We start from the raw sequence: 20,214 nt of genomic DNA, 5'->3' as shown, positions 1-20,214 counted from the left end.
CTAAATATTTGAGAAGAGCCTTCAGCAGCCAGAAGGCAAATCAAAAATGTTAACATGCTATGTAGAAGGTATAAGCAGCTTTAGCTCAGCTTCCGAATTCAAGGCTTAGCAAGGCCTCTCCTATTATCACAACTCCTGTTCTCTCTATTTTCATGTTTTGTTGCTCCCTACTGCATGTCCCTCAAAGGCTTTCATATACTTTACATGGAAACGATTTTTGCAAGGCAGGCTACAGATGACCAGGTAGTTTTCTTGGGTAATAATATAAATGTCTTCATCACTTCCGACAAATTACTCATTACCATTGGATGCATAATGCAGACAAGCTTGAAATAAACATGCAATGCACTAAGTGCACATCAACAATGTAGTGTGCACAAATCTTATGCTTTATTCAGACAAGTCATGGATGTGTGTCAGAATTTTGCATCACCATAAAAAGAAAGAACAAATGACACATCGTGCTGTGTAAGCACCTGCTATGTCATTGTTTTGATTGATGCTTGCTGGTAAACAGCAGTGAGTGAGGGCAACTTTCTGTGTGACACTGTTCTCAGCTGCTCCAAGCTAACACATGTCAGAGGACGAAGCACTTTTCCAGTGCTGGTGCTTCTAATGTGGAACCCTGCCCTTCGTAAATGTGGCTGCCATGTGTAGAATAGTGCAACAGAAGAGCTGTACGTACCGTGAATAAAAATGGATGTAGTGACTATCACTGCATGCAAACCGAATAATTTAAAGAATTGCCATGCTCAACACAAAAACACACACACAAATAAAGTAATGTACATAACTATATTACTGAATGGTGCCGGGATGATTTGACAAGCATGTGAAAATCATAACAAGCTTCTTACAGTACAACAACAATTAATAAGTGGTTCAGCTGAGGGTGACAAAAGAAGGAGTGACACTGTGGTGTCCTAGACTGCTATCTACAGAAACCATTCCCCAACTGTTCTTGAAATGAGAACACCCTACAGCGACCAGTTTTTTTTTTTGGACGCAAAGGGCTTAACAATGTGGCCCAAAATTCAACTGCTTTGGTATGGTCCGGTCAGAAGCACTACGGTTTCAAAGATGGACACATTTTGCTTCACTTTCTAACACTCATTCATTTTGCTGTTTGGGGCTGGCTTTCACTTTTGGTTTGCTTTCAAAAGTGCGACTTGGGCGCTTTCCAAGCAAGCGTATGGGTATTCAAGAGCCAGAACTCTTGTGGGCCTCCACAATGGATGTTCAGCTTTACTGATGAGAGAAGGGGCATAACAGCTGTTCTTTTTCATTTTTTGGATGAAGCACTGCATAATTCTTTTCTTTTTCAGATGATGCAGGTGTCGTTTGAGCATGCAACATGACTCAAGCAGGGAAGAAAAAGTCATAATGAGCTGAGATACGCTGTGTTGGCCAAACACTGTGGCTTGTTTGGCCAATTCAGATGTGTCCACCGTCGTCCAGGGCTCAGCAAAACTGCACGCAAAAACAAATGTGCATTAGCTGCAGCTTACGTCAGTTAAAACTAACAAAAATATCCAAAATATCTTGAATAAATAAGGGAAAGGCTCAGCAAAACTGCAGAATTTACTATTTAGATTAGTAAAACGTTACAATAGTTATTCACTGACACAATATGAATAGCAACAAGCTGTTATACAGGCAAACAATAGCAACTTCTATGCAACTACAAAAGTAGCAAATTACAGCTACATTTTTTCAGTGGCCACAAATGCACGGCTGCTTACTGTGCTTTCATAAACACAACATGAGGAAGCTCTTTTACAACAACAACAGCGACATAATAATAATAATAATAATAATAATAATAATAATAATAATAATAATAATAATCCAGTTAAGCCTCATTAACTTGACCCTCATTAATTAGGAAAAATCTGATAATGCAGACTCATGCTTTGGTCCTGGCAGGCATATGCCGTTACGTTAATTCGGATTAATCTGGCTGCACGTTCGTTAATTTGGGCAACTCTTGGAGCTTGACAAGAGTGGAGTGCAGCAAATGTGCGACGCAAAATTGCAAATATGGCGTCCACTGAAACGAAGTGGCAGAGTTCATATCACCATAGTCATCAGTGGAAGTTGTACGTGATTGACAGCAACATCAAAACACTTCCTGCCTATTTGTGCCTTTGAAGCCTTTATTCTTGCGTTTACCGCCGCGCATAACACCGTGTTGGCTACATGCCTTCATGACAGTGTAGTCGCCATCCATGACTGCGTCGATAGTGGCCGTGGTTTCGTCCAAAGCGATAACGGCAGTAGTTTCACTTTGAGTTGGTGCGCGCTTTGGCTGCATGCCTTCCCAGTAAGCCAAGCCTGATAATGCTTGAGCGGGCTAGAAGCAGCTAGAGCTATGTCAAGCTATACATATTCAAGATGTCCAGCACTTGACGTCTCAAAGCTATACGAACTAGCAATTGTGAAGATATTTAGTTAAAAAAAATATGTAAAAAAATTTCTACACCATGGCTAGCACTTGATGTCTCCAGACCGTATGGTTCTATTCATTGTGAAGACAATTACGTTGAAAATGTGTGAAGATTTTGAAGGTGTTGCCAGGGAGGATACAGGCCAGACTCAACGAATTCGTGGGGAGAGAGGTGGGGGGGGGGGGGGGGGGGGGGACACGGTCAGTTTTGTAAGCGCGGAAGTTGCCGGCATGCTTCGTAAAAGGTGAGGGGATTGGTGCGATTTCAAACCCCGTGTAGCACAATCAGCACCACAAACGGAGCGCACAGAAACACATTCTTTTTAGATTTTCTACAGACGTCTTGAAGCACGCAGGTTTGCCGGTTCAAACCTGGCGCCGCATGGATAGCATGCTGAGACTTGCAGCCCGCAAAGGGGCATGCAATTTAATACGGACATATAGAGCGAGTAAAAAAAAAAGTCAAATGCATGCTGCTCAATAAAGATAGCTCTGCATTAAAATTGTTTTAAAGTGAAAATATGTGAGCATGACAAAAGATTAGACACCTTTATTCAAGTGCAGCACTGGTAGCGCAGGCGGTACCACATGCAACAGTGCTGCTTCATGCTGTTATTTGCCGATTTTGAAAGTTTCGGCAGTGGTGGAGGCCGTTAGTTCGTGCTTTTCGCTTGCTTAAAGTGATGCGAGTTTTCGAGTGGAGAACTTCGATCGTGTTTGCAAGAATGGCACCAACAACACTGCTTTATTTCGGTTCGATAAGTGATATTATTATATGATTGAAAAGTTCCTACTTTGCTGGAAATCATGTTGCATGATTTGAATGGCATGAACTTCAGTTAAAGTTTCGGATTGTTGTGCTCCTTTAACTATGAGGCAAGTCCTTCCTGTCGATGCTCTTTAGTACTATTACATCAGCTGTGTAGTGTTCTTCAATTAAAACTACCCGCCGTGGCTGCTCAGTGGCTATGGTGTTGGGCTGTTGAGCACGAGGTCGTGGGATCGAGTCCCGGCCACGGCACGTTAAAGAACCCCAGGTGGTCGAAATTTCTGGAGTCCTCCACTACGGCGTGCCTCATAATCAGAAAGTGGTTTTGGCACGTAAAGCCCAATAATTTAAGTGCTCATGCATTTATTGATGGAGCCTTTTTCAGATTGCAAGGTTTTTAGGTTTGTCAGTACCATGCTTGTTTCTTTCATATTGCCTCTTAACAACTTGAATATGGTACTGGCTTTGAGGCTACAACAGGAACTGTGTAATTCTATTACCAACTCGAAATGTGGTTACGATATTGGTAGTCATCATTATGCATGTACTGTATTAAAGCATGATCGTGTAAATAACCCTCGCAGATTGCAACTACAGACGAAAAATAAGCGAACCACAAAAATATCAATATCTTCAATAGCTCATGGAAGTGCTCCACTATTAGGCATGAAGGCAATGCAAATAATACCAATGGCAGGTAGCAAACAAGTGCGGTTGCCAATGGCAACGGCCATTTGCAACTGAGGCCTCTTTTGTACAATGATGACATAAAGAGCTGAAGTTTATGATGTCAAGGGAAGCCACAAGGTGGTAAGACAAAATCACCAGCAGCCCATAGGCATACATATGCAATATTTCATGCATATTGGAACTTTTAAAGTGGTTCAAAAATTTGACGGGGACTGCATGCTATTTTGCGCGGGGGAAAAAAAAATAACACCTTTACACATTAGCTAAATGAAAATTGCAATCTCAAGGCTAGGAAATTTAGTACTGTGTGGCTCCTTTAAAGGTTTCCACATGAAATGTAAAAAGCCTATCTGCAAATCATGGTGAACTTTAAATTACTTTTGCGTGTATTGTTTTGGTTGGATGCACTTTAAAGACATTTGTTTAAGTAAGATACCTTAACCGTCAGTTGGCCTTTATTCCATTTTACTGAATGGTTTCTACGTTGCACTATCCCATGTGACTGCCAGAACATCTGTGTCACTTGCAGTGTTGCCACAGAGTAGTGTGAAATGAATGTAGTCTGCACCTTTTTCATTTTTGTTGTTCCAAGTGTATGAATAATTAATTTTTTCGGAGCACCTGTATTCACTTGGAGGTCGCATTTGAAATTCTGTGTAAGCTATCACTGTTCATATGACATTCTGTGCCAATGGTAGAGACAAGTCCGGTGCCCTTTCTCAGTCCAAGAGAAAACTTGGATGAAGTGATTCATAGGTGTCACTGAAAGTGACCTTGGAAGTAATGTGGAGTTAATTTGGCTGCGGAGAAAAAGCAATAACAATAAACTTGAGATGAGAAACAAGCAGTGGTGGTCCAATTGCACCATTTGTGCCATTTTGTTACAATTCGACTTCACTACAGTCAATGACCAATCCTCCGGATGGCCGATTTTTTGGACATGACCGATAATTCTGACGCTTTCACTGCACTGCCGCGGTACCCCATAGAATCAATATATGAGAACGTCTGAAATTTTGTAAGCAAGAAACCTTCACTGTCCGATCCTCCAGACTGCTGGTCCGAAACGGCATTGATTGAAGCCAGCACCACTGCCATTTTGATTATGTCGCTGTCTTGAACAGGAGCTCTTGCACGCAGATCAGTTGGCAGCCGTAGCCACCATCGCGGCAATGCTAGGGGCCTAGCTACTTCGACGTTTGCTACCAAGCTTCTTGCTGTTTGGTACCATGTTTTTCATTAAAACAATTCGCCGCTGTTAGCAGTGGCACCGAATCCGCCTTTGTAATCCTTGCCAATGGCTTCGAAGCTCAGAAAGCACGACGTGTTGCACAATGCTGGTTCCCAAAAGTAAGCTTCGCCTCAATATAGCAATGTTACGCGGTGAAGCTAACCAAGAGTAGGAAGGGGCAATTGTCACAGGACACGGTAGGTATTCCTTAATTAAGAATGCTTCCAGCCGCCGTCTCCTGTCACAGTATGAGCACCGATACGCCTAATAATTGTAATGGCAGGCCTTCAGCACTATTTCGGATGTGCCTGTGGTGATTTGAGCCCTTGGAGACTGTAAAAGTTGGTGCATCGAAAGGATGGTTGGGTATCGGTGACAAAAGTTATGGTTTTACGCTGAATCGACTTGTATCTATTCACAGAGGCCACACGACACCCAGGAAGCTGACAAACCAGGATGGTATATAGGATGGCCCGAACATTCTTCTCAATTGCCATCACAATCTTTGTGACACACCATACTGAAGGCATCTCATCTTGGCGCTGTTCATAGACGTATAGTCTTTTGTCAAGCTTCTAGCGTTGTTATTGAGAGTAATACACATTTCATTTAGTGTGCTAAAGCATACCAAAGCACATGTGTCATTTGCCATCAGTTTTTATCTTGTGTCTGACGGTGCAAATTGTTCTGGCCCATTTGTAAATTTATGTCTATCTTGGGCCCAGGCACATATCTTTGTTCTCGTTGGCCTACAAAATTTTATTTATTTTCTTACAGAATTAAGATCCTTGCGTACCCAAATAAGAATGTTTGCAACATATCGTACATAGTCTACAGTCTGTCAGAAAGCAAGCTTAATTGGTCGCTGTTAGCTTTGTGCCTTGCTTCACTCTCGAGCAGCACTTACTGATTGCACAGTAATAACAAGCTTCACCAAATGGCTACAGACTCATCATCATCATCATCAGCCTAGCTACGCCCACTGCAGGGCAAAGGCCTCTCCCATACTGCTTTACTAATCCAAATGTTCCAAAAAGACCAATTTTTCTGCTCGGAAACTGCTCCGAAACGCTGGTGTGGCTGCTCCTAAACTGTTCCAGAATGACATTTTTCCTGCTCCAAAAACTGCTCCAAATCCTAAAGTGGCTGAACCACCATTGAGCAAGGCTAAATCAAGGTGCACTTTGTTCGTTGAATAGCAAGGTATCACATTTAAACTGTTTCCTTTAGATAAACCAGTGCAGCTTAATGTTGTTAATAGCCAATGTGCTATTATTTTGCTATTTTAATTTAAGTAGTCGTTCGCGTTACCTAGCTGATCAATGCTTGATGAATTTCAGAGGCAGCTAGGAACAACCCAACATGAGCTAATACGCTCTATCAAAATACTCTAGCAGAACAGTGGCAGACCCACGGACAAAACAGCTGCTTAAGCGTCATCTGCAACTCAAGGAGAAATGTGACGCATTTTGTAACCTTAATTACATAAAGTTCTTACTGTGTTTTCTGGCATAAATGAAAGTGAGCTATATTTGCATTTATTGGTGAGGAGCTTCTACTCTTTTAATGTAGATATAAATATATGTCTTGCTAAATAGCGATGGTTAAATGTTGGCAGCTTCAGGAAAGGTAGCTTTATGTTGTGCTATATTTGTCAGTAAGAAAAATGGGCTTTCCCTTTTGAAATTAACCATTTTGAATGTAAATTTGACATCAAAACAATGATGATAAGGTTGTTTGTCAATGTGCTGATGAGAACGTACATGGCTTTTTTTTAAGGGGTACATCACAAAATTTTTGCGGCAGTAGTTTTGTTTTGACTCGGTACGCACGTTGGCCGCGTCCCTTCATAACTGCGTAGTCGCCATCCATGATTGCGTCGATAGCGACTATTTTTCACCCGCAGTTGCAGCAAACGGTAGTCAAGTTTTCACTCGGTGCAAAGCTGCCAAGGATCTACATCGCGATGGGTGACGACTTGGTGACACTGGTGAAAAAATAATCGGGATGTGCAAGTGGTAGTGAAAAGCGTGTCTCGGATGAAGACGCTGCGCTGTGAAAGATGTCGCGAGGCCTTCGCTGCTGTGAGTCACGAGATGACAAGAACTGCAGCTTCTGCACTGCTTTTGTGCAAAATAGAAAGAGGATTTGCCAATTAATTCAGTAAATAAAAGCGTGTTGACATAGTAAGCATTGGTTTATTATTTTTTTGGTACCCTCGATACTTTGACATTTGGTTAATTCTGACATTTTTTTCAGGTCTCGTTAAATCTGAATTAACGAGGTTTTACTGTAATTGTAATGCAAACTGTATGAAGTACAACTTCAGCCACAGGCTTAGAGAAAGAATGTTTCAGATATATGCTTTTGCTTGCACCTACAGCATACAGGGCTTGGCCGTTATATCTCATTTGGATTTTACACGGGGTATCACGGCGACAGCAATGGTGGAAACTTGCCTGGAGTGTTCATATAATTGCTACTGCACAGAGAAGTTTAGTTTTGCTGAAAGGCAGAGCACTGATGGCGATATCAAAAGGACAACTGTATGAAGGTTTGTAGTTTTGTCAGTGTCACGTGGGCTCAGACAAACGTGAAGAGGTCCTACTCGATAACCATGAATACTCACTGTCACAACACGAGTGAATGCTTCACACCATGTTTGGGAAACTTGAGATCACTGGACCGCCAACACTAGACGCAGAGGAACACAATGCAAATCAAGGCACTAGCCATCTTGGCTCGGCCCTTGCACTTTCTGTAGATTACCTCCAAGGTACGGCACATGGTCCGCATATGGGCTGACAGCCATGCGCAGTGGCAAGGGTAGAGGAGGGGAGATGCACATGCAATAGGGAGAAGGTGTGCCTCTCCTGCCTGGCCACCTCCTTAGTGCCTGCTCAATCATGTTACCGCACATGCATCTTTTTCCCAACCCCCCTTGCACTGAAGACATAGTCAATTCTCGTGTTTCTCCAAGCACTCCGAGCTGCAATATGGTGCATGGCCTCCGTAAGTTGTTTACCAACATACAAATCGTGCAGCGGTATCACATCCTGGTGAGCACTATTTTTGACGGTGATTTTGTCATTTAATTTGTTTATGTGGAAGGGCGCTTGCAAATTACTTTTGCTTCGGTCGACATCTCTATAGTTTTCTGAGAGGTTTAGCAGCCATACAGGCTCCGTGTACATGCTTGAAGTGGCCGAAAACTTCCTTAGAGGGCCCCTCAGCGGGCCACATAGAAAATTTCAGTTATATGCTGGAAGTTGTTATGTGCCCTCTAGGGACCAATCTACTGCAAGAATTTTTCAAATTGGTTTCTTAACAGCCAAGACAGAAATATTTCAGTGCTGCAAACCCATTATTTCAGGAGGTGAGCATCACCACCAACATAACACTGTCTCCACTTGCCCCAATTAGCCTCCACAAGCGAAATTCCTTCCCTGCATTCTCCCATGCTGGAGCTTGAGGGTCACATGATGCATACGTCACAGGCCCCACCTTTATTTATATATATATACAGCACAGGTTCCAACAGGAACATTGAGTTACAGGGGAGGAAGTACAACAAAATTACATAAAGCATAAACAGGAACAAATGAACGTTGTTAATGACTATAAGAATTCTATACAATACTTAACACACAACTTTACAGGAAGTGAGTGCACAAATTCTAGCGGAATGTTTAGCGGTTAGTGATGGAGACAAGGCTATCAGGAAAATTATTCCAGAGTGAAATGGCTTGTGGCAACGCTGAGGAATTAAATGCTTTGGTTCTACCAAACACTCGCTTCAGGCTGAGATGATTATGAAGACATCTAGAAGGACAAAGAGGGGTTACAACGGGCAATTTGTGTTGTGTTGTGCCGTGAATGTATTTGTGTATCAGACATATTATGAAAGATTAGACACGAGATTTAAGCCCAAGTACTTATGTGACTGCCCCGGAGCCACTGGAGAGTTTTTTATTGAGCAGCAAAATTTTAATTTGATTGTTTACAAGAAAATGAAGCTATTTTGCACTTTGACAAGCTGAGGGTAATTAACCGATTACAACGCCAGGAATGGATTTGGTTAAGATCGTTTTGAAGGCAGGTGTGGTCATTAGGAATTTTAATAGCTCTTTATGTAATGCAATCGTTGGCAAATAGTCGCATGCAGGAGGAAATGTTAGAGGGTAAGCCATTAATGTAAATTAGAAAAAGCAGAGGACCCAAAACAGTACCCTGTGGAATGCTAGAAGGCACATCAGAAAGAGAAGAAGCATTTACTGCTGTTAACTGCCTATGAGATGTCAAAAAATTTCGAAGCCAAGATAGCATTTGTGAGCCAAGTCCAAGAGCAGATAATTTTGAAATGAGCTGAGAGTGAGCAACAGGATCAAATGCTTTAGAGTAGTTTAGAAAGATGCAATCAGTTTGAAGGTAATTACTCATGTTAGAATGCAAGTCAGATGTGAATTCAAATACCTCTGTGTCGCATGGGAGCTGTGTGCTTGTGTGTAGAGGCTTGAATGATTTGCTTGTCCTTAAAGAAAGTAAACTTAAGCTATAATCGTCCTGCATTTACTCTCGGCAAACACGCCCAACCTGTGTACGTGCTCCATTGTGTGCTGGTTATTTGTATTTCAAGCTTCTAGAACAAAAATGATTTTTCCCCCTTTTCCATTTTCCCCCCTCCCTTTTTTGCTGTTCGACATACTTCTGCTGATGGTTTCACACGCAAGCTGTTGTGTTTGTCTCGTTTTGCGCAGTGCACGATTTTGCACGCTGTGCACAAGAACACCTGACTAGCGGTATAAGTCAGTATAAGACAGACATTAGGTTTGTGTGTTTTACTATTTCTCTAAACTATAATTCGTCTATTGAAGCACAGATTACACAAATAGCAGATTCACGTTAACAGTCACATGTCACTATGACCAACGCCACAGCATATACATGTACGTAGGCGCACTTGCGCATGTACGTCACCTCTAAGCCTGGGCCCAGGACGCCCGCGAGGAGAAGGGCAAATGGCGTTTGATTTGAAATTTCAGCCCTTTCTGTGGTGCGTAGTGATGTAATACTTAGCAGACACGATTGTGTACATTGTATGCGCTGCATTTGTCAGCTCAAAGTGACCAGACCAGGTGAGGGGCCCTTTAAATCGAAACCATGTCATGAAATTACTTTGTTAAATCACAAGAAAATATGCAGTTGTTAATAGAACTAAGATTAAGAAATGAACATAGCTTGTTACAATTAAAATGTTGTTAAATTGAGGTTTGCTATATTGAGGATTGAATGTGTTTGGATTCAGAAGAGATCACCTACTAATCTAACCGAAAAGTGAATCCAGATAATAGATCTACTAGAAAAAAAGAAGCATTTATTCCACAAGTGGCCAAAAAGGCTTGTCAGTGTGTTGTTTTACACTTTTACAGTTGCATGTGGCCGATGAGTCCATAATTTGGCCAATGCCATGTTACCGCTACAGGTAGATGAAAGTACAGCCAGTGCTTGCATTTGATGTGTATTTCTTAGGCAACGTGCCATAGGAACCTTGAACAGAGGCCATCTGCTTATTCTCACTGCCCGGCACATCCCGCGCTTTAATGCGACCTTTGTTGGTACAAAGTATGACAGTGCAGTTGGAGCTATCTGAAGCGGTTTGATTGGTGCGAGTAAACGAATCCAGCAACAACAGCCAGCAAACTCACCAGAGGCAATGATGTAGTTTAACCCTTTGACGGCCAATGATGTAAATATACGGCGCCGCGAACAAGTCCGAAAATGGTCACTGCCGCATATTTACGGCGCCGTCTGTACGTTTAAAAAGCGCGCCAATTTCCTAACTTTTTCTTTTCTGTCATGTGCTGCCACTATGTGGGGACACAGGGAACTTTCTTCGCACGCCTCCCTCTCTCGGTTTTCGTTGCATGGTTTGTTTTAGCGCTAGTTTGCTCCCACGAATCTATATACCACCGCTCGCGCATTGATGTGCGCGCGGGCGGGTGGCCGCTTGGATTTTGTTTCACGGGCGGTTTCGGCTTTTTAAGCTTGCAAAACTGATGGCTATATCGTTCCTAATCGCTCAAAGGGTGACCGCTTGTTTCTCGCTCGTTTAGTGCTCACAGGGGTGTGCATAGGAAGGATGCCGCCGTGCATACGTTTCCGTTTTTTTTTTTTTTAAAGACTCGTGAAAGCTAATTGCCCTAGCTGGTTGGCGGTAGGATGAAGATTAGCGGAAGTTTGTCACACGTGTTGCTTTTTTTGATAGGCACACAACCAAACAGTTTTCTTGAGTGCGCGCACCTACGCAGTTTGATTTCGCTATGGACATACGTATTGGTGTAAGAGAAGGAACATTTGAGGCTTGCGAAATATTCTCGTGTGTGGATTTTCATAGCCTTGAACTATGTGCATAAAAATGCATCAAAATTTTAATTCTGATACTTTTATTTCCTTTTTTATTGTTGATATTCATGATTGAAGAGTGCATATATACCAACGCAATATATTCTTTTCTCACTTTACAGTCACCCTAGAAAAATTACGGTAATTTTTTTTCGAAGCAGATCCCTTAGAAGAATCGGAATCTGCAATAAAAAAAATCAACCCTGGGTGGTCGCATATGGCGAAAAAAATAGACTCTCAAAGGGTTAACACGTTAAGAAACTGCAGACAGAGCCATGGGATGCGGTTAGTCTGGCTCGTCTAGTGACTTGAATATGGCCAACAACTACTAGGTTGACTAAGCAAGAACAGCGCCCTTCTGCTAGCTTTAATTTTAAGGAGCCATTGGCAACGTATCTTCATGGCTGAGAAAAATATGCTGCACAAAGATTAAAACTATCAGCTTCGTAGAACGCCACAACTATGTTTTGAAGGGTATGCTGAGAAAATCCATTCAAGCTTTCCAAATCCAAGTAAAACATCTTGTTCTCAACGGTCAATCAGTTTCGGAGAGACTCACTTTCCGAGAGTTCGCATGACTCGGCACCAGATGCGCCGACGTATGCTCCTACGGCTCCTACCACGACCTGAGCGGACACGAAAGGGAGGACACGAAGGGGGGGGGGAGGTCGTCGACTTCGCAACCTGATAAGGGGACACAAGACTGCGCTGAACATGTGGCCACTGACGCCTCTATGAGTGTAACCCCAAGCACTTTGACTACTACAAGACCACAAGAAGTGAATGACCCTCTCGACTGGGACCTCTCCACCGATTGCATCCGCTGTACGCGAGGGGTTATTTAACCCTTTGAGGGTCAATGACGTAAATATACGGCGCCGCAAACAAGTCCGAAAATGGTCGATGCCGTATATTTACGGCACTGTCTGTATGTTTAAAAAGCGTGCCCATTTTCTAACCTTTTCTTTTCTGTCATGTGCTGCCACTATGTGGGAATAGAGGGAATTTTTTTCACGCGCCCCCCTCTCTCGGTTTTCATTGCATAGTTTGTTTTAGCGCCAGTTCGCTCCCACACATATATAGTATTGCCCGCGCATTGGCGCGTGCGCGGGCAGGTGGAGGTTTGGGTTTTGTTTTCGCTGGCAGTTTCGGCTTCTTGCGCTTGCAAAACTGATGGCTATCTCATTACTAATCACTCAAAGGACGACCGCCTCTTTCTCACTCGTTTAGTGCTCACAGGGGTGCGCATAGGAAGGATGCCGCCATGCATGCGTTTCCGCTGCTTTTTTTTTTTTTTTTGACACTTGCGATAACTAATTGCCTCTGGTTGGTGATAAGATGAAGATTAGCGGAAGTTTGTCACATGTTTAGCTTTCTTGATGGGCACATAACCACACAGTTTTCTTGACTGTGTGCACCTATGCAGTTTGATTACGCTATTGATGTACATATTAGATATTAGTGTAAGAGCAGGAACATTTGAGTCTTGCGAAATATTCTCGTGTGCGCATTTTCAAGGCCTTGAACTGTGTGTATAAAAATGCATCGAATTTTTAATTCTTATAAGTTTATTTCCTTTTTTATTGTTATTATTCATGAATGAAGAGTACATATATACCAATGCAAAATATTTTTTTCTCTCTTTATGGTCACCCAGGAAAAATTGTGGTGAATTTTTTTTTCGAAATATGTCCCTAAGAAGAATTGAAATCTGCAATAAAAAAAAATCGACCCTGGGCGGTCGCATATGTGGAAAAAAATCGTCCCTCAAAGGGTTAAGGCTGTCGTGCCCCCCCCCCCCCCCCCCCCGTGTTAGGCTGAACTGCTCGAGACTCGGAGAGAGCCACAGCCAAGCACGAATGAATTGAATATATTCTTTCTATTTTTTCATCATCATGATCCGCACCTCAACTGGTCGAGATTGTATCAGTATTATATGTTGCCAATGAAGTGCAAATGGCAATGACAGCAAGCTCCTTTCATGGCAATAGCTCATTTCCAATAAAAAAAAAGAAGAAGCTTCCCTTGTGTGACAGTAAATTCTGCATATCTCGTTTTTTCTGATGGCGAATGCAGTGGGGGTGGGGGTGCATGCTATATTTTTCATTTATGAATCGGGCACATATTAAATTCTGGTGCACCTTTATTTTGTTATTTAAATATACAAAAATAGGGTACAAGTTAGAACCAGGGGTGTGCTTGAAATGTGTAAATACTTAAAATAGATTTCTGAATGCTCAGTAATGCCTTGTTACAGTACAGTTAAACCTAAATATAACGAACTTCAATGCAAAGAAATTCTCGCTAGAACAAATTTATAACTTCTTGTTCATAGAACAGCGTGTATTTAGCACATCAATATAACAAAGATGGTTTATACATGATTGCGATACAGTCAACTTCTTTTAATTCGATCCTGATGGGCTTGACAAAACTGGTCGGATTAAACAAACAGCAGAAATAACGTCGACACATGCTGTTGGCTTAGCAGCACATGCCTTTAAAGTTAGCTTCGCCGCGATACACCGTTGTTATGCGGAAAGACATATGATGCAGGAAAAGGTTCCAGTGTTATGGGACATAGCGTGTGTTCCTTAATTTACACATGCACATATGCCAGCTCCGGTCACAGTACGAGCACCGAGACGCCTAATAAGTTTACTGGTAGGTCTTCAGACTTTTAGGTGGACCACCGCTTTTTTGTTGGCTTTAAATGTCCCCTAAACTTCCGTTTTTTTTTTTTTTTTTACAGCCTTCCGTTTCGCTAGCTTTCCCAAAACACATATGGTTTTTTTACGCTTCTTAGGAACGTGTACCAAAGCCCTTTTGTGACCTCATATGTGAAACACATATGAGGGGCGAAACGAGTGTTCAAATCACCACAACAACGTCAGGAACAGCCCTCAATGGCTGCCAGTATGCTTATTTGGCATCTAGATGCTCATACTGTGACTGGAGATGGCCCATATGCCCCTGTATAGTTAGGAAACGCATACTGTATCCCGTGACAGTGGCCCTTTTTCATTCTTGGTATGCTTGACCGCATACTACGGCTGTTATACGACATAGCTGATCAGACAAGTTCGAATAATCCGGTGAAGGCGAATTTTGAGATTGAAAGAAGGGAAGTTTGGGCCCATAGAGATGTATTGGTGCTGGACATAACCTCTAGTCGAGATCGAATTGACCAAAAAATCGAATTAACAGGAGTGTGAAGACTGCTGTATAATGAACTTAACGCAGGAATACCAAGACAATAAATGGAAACTTTCGCAGACGCAGATGGTGAAGTGGTTGAATTATAAGCGGCTGCTTGTGAATGCACCTCTCAAACTGCGTGGCACGACCAAGAGTGACTACTCAAGCAGAGCAACGTCACGTTCCATACAAAGTCTAAGTGCAATAAGATTTTTGCTATGCACTCTTAACATTCTGCTATGGAATAAGATCCTATCCTGACTTGCGCATTGTATGCTTTGAGTGCGAGTGAAAGCATGTGAGGGTGAGCCAAGAAGGATGGTGGCTTGATGAGCGCCAACTTCCCAAAAGCGAAAATGGAAAGGCAGAGGGGAGCAAGCTCGCGGTAACGTGATCAAGCAGGCGTGAGGATAAGGGGAGGGTGGAAAGGGGTCGGTAGGAAGTGGAGGGCAGGTTGGCACATGTCACCTTTCTAGTGTAGGGGTGGCTGCGTATGGTTGTCATCGTGGCTGAGCACATACGCAGCCCGCACGCCCTGTTTTACAGGTAATCTGCTGCGTGTGCGAAGAGTTGGCATGCCGAGGTGCCTTCACATCATGTGCGCTGTCTTCCCCATGTGTTTAGTACTACAGGTTACATAATCTCGAGCTTCCAAGACGCGCTGAAGCGAGAGGCAGACAAAGCATTCACTCCCAGCTGCCGGTGCTTTTCATGATAGTATTGTCCCACTGTGGGCAACAAGGTAAGAAACCATATCTTCCATCGCCCCCAACTCTCAATTTAAAAAAAAATATTTTTCGTTCAAATGTGCTTTCTTCTAATTGCCTGACAATTAGGAAAATTTTGCAGTCCCTTGTGCAAAATCCATTGGCTACTGCACTTATCTGCATAAAAGGTTCAATTCCAATACGACAAAATTTCGTTGTAACAAAAGAATTGCCAATTTTACCGACTTATTATACCGAGGTTTAAGTGTACGTGATAACTACTCAACTGAAGCTTCAGGCAGACACATCAGCAGAATTCTCAACACCTAGATGTTCGTGGCTCAGTCCAGATAATCTCACAGAATGGTAGCATTAATATGTATACATTAAGGCCATAACCTCATGTTAGTGAGCTGTGCAAGTGAAAGAAATGTCTATTCACAAACATTTAATCCTCATAGCTTCTAAGGGCTGTATTACCAGTTGATCACTTATAGGAATGTAACATAAGGTGTGCCTTCACTGAAAGAACCAATAGCATCGACGCTTGAATGAGGCATAGTGCTGGATGTTGTCATACAGAAGTGAAAGCATCCCTAAAAGTGATGTACCATAGTGTGTGAGATAACAGTGGCTCCTGCATACCTTCCACCGGTGGCCACACTCATTGCAGAAGCAGAAAGTGGTCATGGGTTCATCAGCGCTGCGTGTCTGCACCTGATTGTAGGTGCAATTGTTCTTCCTGCACTTGCCGCATTTGAGCAGGTCAGTCTTGGTACCGCCAGTCGTCGCCATTTGGTGGTCGTTGATGGCCTCCTTGGTCAGGCGTTGCCGCAGCTGCTTCATGTCATCACTCGCCATCTCCTGCAGATTGGGTGCAGAGAGGTGAGACATGTGGCAAGTCTTCCCGTGAATATAAATGCACCAAAGTTTCTCTCAACTTATAAAATAGAACTCTGGTACTTATGCTACAGCTCAACATCAACTTGCAGTGCAGTGAAAGCTGCAAGGCCACCAGCCATGGTCGCTTCGTGGCTTTGGCCTTGCACTGCTAATCACGAGATCGTGGGATCAAATCGCAGCCACAGCGGCTGCATTTCGATGGGGGCGAAATGCAAAAACGGCTGTGCACCGTGCATTGGGTGCACTTTAAGGAATCCCAGGTGGTAGAAATTAATCTGGAGTTTCCCACTACGGTTAGCCTCATAATTAGACTGTGGTTTTGGCACGTAAAAAACCCCAGAATTTAATTTAATTAACCCTTTGATGGTCAATGCTGTAAATATACGGTGCCGCAAACAAATACCAAATGGTCGATGTTGTATATTTAAAAAACAAATTTTTCAACTCGCTGTTGCCCAGCAAGTGCCGCCACCCTGTGTGGATAGAAGTAATTTTTTATTTTCTCCATTGTCTCTTGGTTTTCATTCCAAGGGTTCTTTATGCTGGCATTTCAGCGACCACTCGCACATACGCACATGTGGGGGCGTGCGGCGGTTAGTTTTGGTTTCATCTCGTTGGCTATTGTCTATCTAGTTTTGAGTCTCTCAAAGGGCCACCGCTAGATGCTCCCCGTTTGTTGCTCTAATGGGGTGCGATTATACTTCTTCACAGGCAGTTGCTGGTGCAGAAAAACGATGCCACCGTACACAAACGATGCTGCCATGCCTGCGTTTCTTTTCTTGAAACTTGATTCACGAAAACTGATTACCCCTCGTTGGCGATGGAACAAAGGAACACTCCAAGTTTCTGACATGTTTTGTTTTTCTGATGAATGCACAACCATCGAGTTTTCTTGCATGCGCTCACACGGTTTGATTATGCCATGGCGCACACACTGCTTGCTCAGCTGGAAGTGAGTTGAGCAGTGATTCCTCCGATGTGGACTACCACCTAAGTGCTGATTCGGAATATTTCTATTTCAGTGTATGTACCCTTTTATTGTTACTGAATGTAATTACGGAAACCTACCTGTACCCATGAATAAGCAATGCATGCTTACCCACAGAGGAGGAATGAACTTTATTTTAGTAAAGCAGATTTATGAGACCTAGCCCTCTATACCTAGATGACCGTCTCGAGCCCTTAGGCCCTGCCGGCATCTTCGGCCTGCTGGATTGCCTCAAGTTGGTCTTCCGGTGCACAGCTGAGCAATGCAGACTCCCACAGCTCTCCTGTCTTATGTGTTTTGTTCTGTGCGGGCATCCGAAGAAAAATTCAAACAATATGTTGTAGGTCTGCCCATTCTTGCCAGAATCTACATCTATCCGTGTAAAGGTCCGGGTAGTAGCGGTGGTAGGCCACTGGGTTCGGATATGTATCTGTAAGAAGCACCATGCCGTCGCTTGCTGTCTGGTTAGTGAGGAGTGTGCCGGGGGAAATGGGCCCTTCCCAATTTATAGTGTTTGGTGACCTCGTTAAAGCTGGTCACCCAGTCTCTCTCCGTTTCCAGTATTTGCGTGTCACCTGCTCGGTCCATCAGTTCTCGAGCCAGGCTGTGTGCTATTTCGTTCCTGGGAAGGGAGCTGTGTGCGGGCGCCCATATAATGTGAACATCTTGATCTTCACAAAAGTTAGTTAATATTCTTAATGCTTCCGGCGAGATTCTTCCCTTGGCATAGTTCTGACGGTGGTCTTGCAGTCGCTGACTGCGATGTTAGCCTCCGTGGAGGCTATTGCTAGTGCTAAGGCAGCCTCCTCCACCACTTCTGCCGTGCCTGTTTTTACAGTGCCACTAACTCCGGAGTCACACTCTAGACTCGTAGCAACTATTGACATACTCTGTCTATTTGTGTACTCAGCCGCGTCCACATAGATTACGTCCCCAGCACTACGGAATCTTTTGTGGAGAGCGCTCGCTCTTGCGATTCTTCTATCATTGCGGAACTCCGGGTGCATGTTTCTGGGGATTGGGGATATTGAGAGATGTTCCCTTATTTTCCTTGGGAAGTCCCTCCGCAGTCCATGCTGTGCTTCGTAGGTTATTCCGACGTTGTCTAAGATGTGTCTCTCCGTCAAACTCTGTGCGAGTCTTTCATGCCGTGCCACTCTCTGGGCCTCAATAAGTTTGTCTAGTGTGTTATGCACACCGGGTGCCAGGGACTTCTCATTTGACGTATTTGCCAGAAGTCCCAAGGCTAAGGTAAGGGACCACATACATGACATGACCGATTACAAATGTTTCTATTAATCGGATGACATTGTGCTCTTTCATGCCATAGTTCTGTTGAATATCCGCTTTATTAGTCTGATTGTTTGTTGAACACTACTGTCCAGTAGTCTAATGGTTTCTCCATTGTTGCAGTTTTCAGATATGCGGAATCCCAGTATTCTCAGGCTCTCCACTATAGGTATACTGGTGCCTTCTACTGTGACCACAGTGCCCGGCCTTTCCTCAATGCTTTTTCGACCCCCGCATGTGGGTCTATAGAGCAGAAGTTCTGATTTTTGCGAAGAACATCTCAGTGCCTTGCGTCTGATGTACCCTTCGACCGTGTTTACTGCTGTTTGGAGGATCTCTTCCACATGTTTGCCTACGGTAAATATTTTTGTCACTTCATGGTCACTAAATGCACCACATTTCTTTCGAAATAGGTCAATCTGAAGACTTTAAATCTGCAACCTAAAAAACGACTCTGGAGGGTTGCATTTGGCAAAAAAAATCAACGTTCAAAGGGTTAATGCTACAAAGCGTGCTAAGGCACCAGCCAGAGCTTTGCATGCACTGCTAAGTACGCAATAGAATGTACAGTAGAACCTCGAGGGGTGGGGGAGGGTGAAGAAAAAGAAATGGCATAAATGGCATGGCTGACTTGCTCAAAATTTCTAATTTTTGTATTTCTTTCTTTTTTTTTTTTACGATCATAAGACCTTCCTTTATCTAGTGGAGAGATATCTGGAAGAAATACACAGCCGAATTTCAGACAATTGCACTTATTTAGTGTGTTGTCTTTGAATTCGAGAAGAAAATCAGGCTTCAGAAGGCGCTATCGCACAGCTAATCAAGCGAAGGCAGCTAACTGTTGGCGCAGGGCCGCCATTTTGGTATCGCCGTTAATACTACAACTGTTAATATGAAAGATCAGACATTCATACAGCTGCAGCGCTGTATTTCTCAATGTAGAAATAAAAACAGCAGAAGTATTGTGAAAAGGGACCACTAGCGTTGCGATTCACTACTGCAGTCACATGGCGAGCAGAGAGCGCTTCTATTGGCTGACCCGAATTTTATTTTAATCACTTGCGCGCTTGCTTCGTGCCCATTTTGGCAGCAGTGAGCTGCATGCTTTGCATGGTTCAAGCCCAACATTTCAACATCCTGCTGGTTATTTCGAGTTTCTTTCATTGGTGCATTGTGATAGGGCATTATTTGCACAAGATAATAGAATCTGTTTACATTTTTTTTTCTGACTGGTGCACATGCACAAAAGTTTCTAATTGTCATAGGGTGCCGAAGACAACTGAATGCGTGGAATACAGAGATAAGGCTCCCCATTGAAGCGAATGCCATCGAACTTGCTAACGCGGCAAGACTGGGTCGTGTGTAATTGCTGGCTCCTGATGAAGTTACAAGGCGCCTGAAGATGGCTGACAAGTTGCATGATACTGCACAAAGCAAAAGCTTTTCTTCCTTTTGTTGTTTTGTATGGAGGGAGGGGGGTAAGACGCGCAGGGGTGGAGTCATGGCTGAGTGACATAGGTGGTCACCCAGACAATAGGAATGCGACCAGTACATCAACATGGCTACTCTGCTGGCCTGGCGCCAGCTGCG

The 20,214-nt window shown here is 43.3% G+C and overlaps 1 protein-coding gene across 1 annotated transcript in view; it reads right to left on the bottom strand.

Moving 5' to 3' along the window:
• Positions 1 to 368: 368 nt before the first annotated feature.
• LOC142557760 (transcription elongation factor A protein 1-like) overlaps positions 369 to 20,214 on the bottom strand; it is a 35,119-nt gene continuing 15,273 nt past the window's right edge. Inside the window, exons 6-7 of the mRNA XM_075669844.1 lie at positions 16,089 to 16,307; positions 369 to 1,470 (exon numbers count right to left, since the gene is read on the bottom strand). Coding sequence (XP_075525959.1) covers positions 1,462 to 1,470; positions 16,089 to 16,307 — 228 coding nt within the window. The 3' untranslated portion in view covers positions 369 to 1,461. The remainder of the gene's footprint in view (positions 1,471 to 16,088; positions 16,308 to 20,214) is intronic.

This window comes from Dermacentor variabilis, chromosome 9 (assembly GCF_050947875.1).
Source record: "Dermacentor variabilis isolate Ectoservices chromosome 9, ASM5094787v1, whole genome shotgun sequence".
NCBI classification, from domain to species: Eukaryota; Metazoa; Arthropoda; class Arachnida; order Ixodida; family Ixodidae; genus Dermacentor; species Dermacentor variabilis.
Note: the sequence above shows the minus strand (reverse complement) of the source record. Positions and strands in the feature narration are given on the sequence as shown.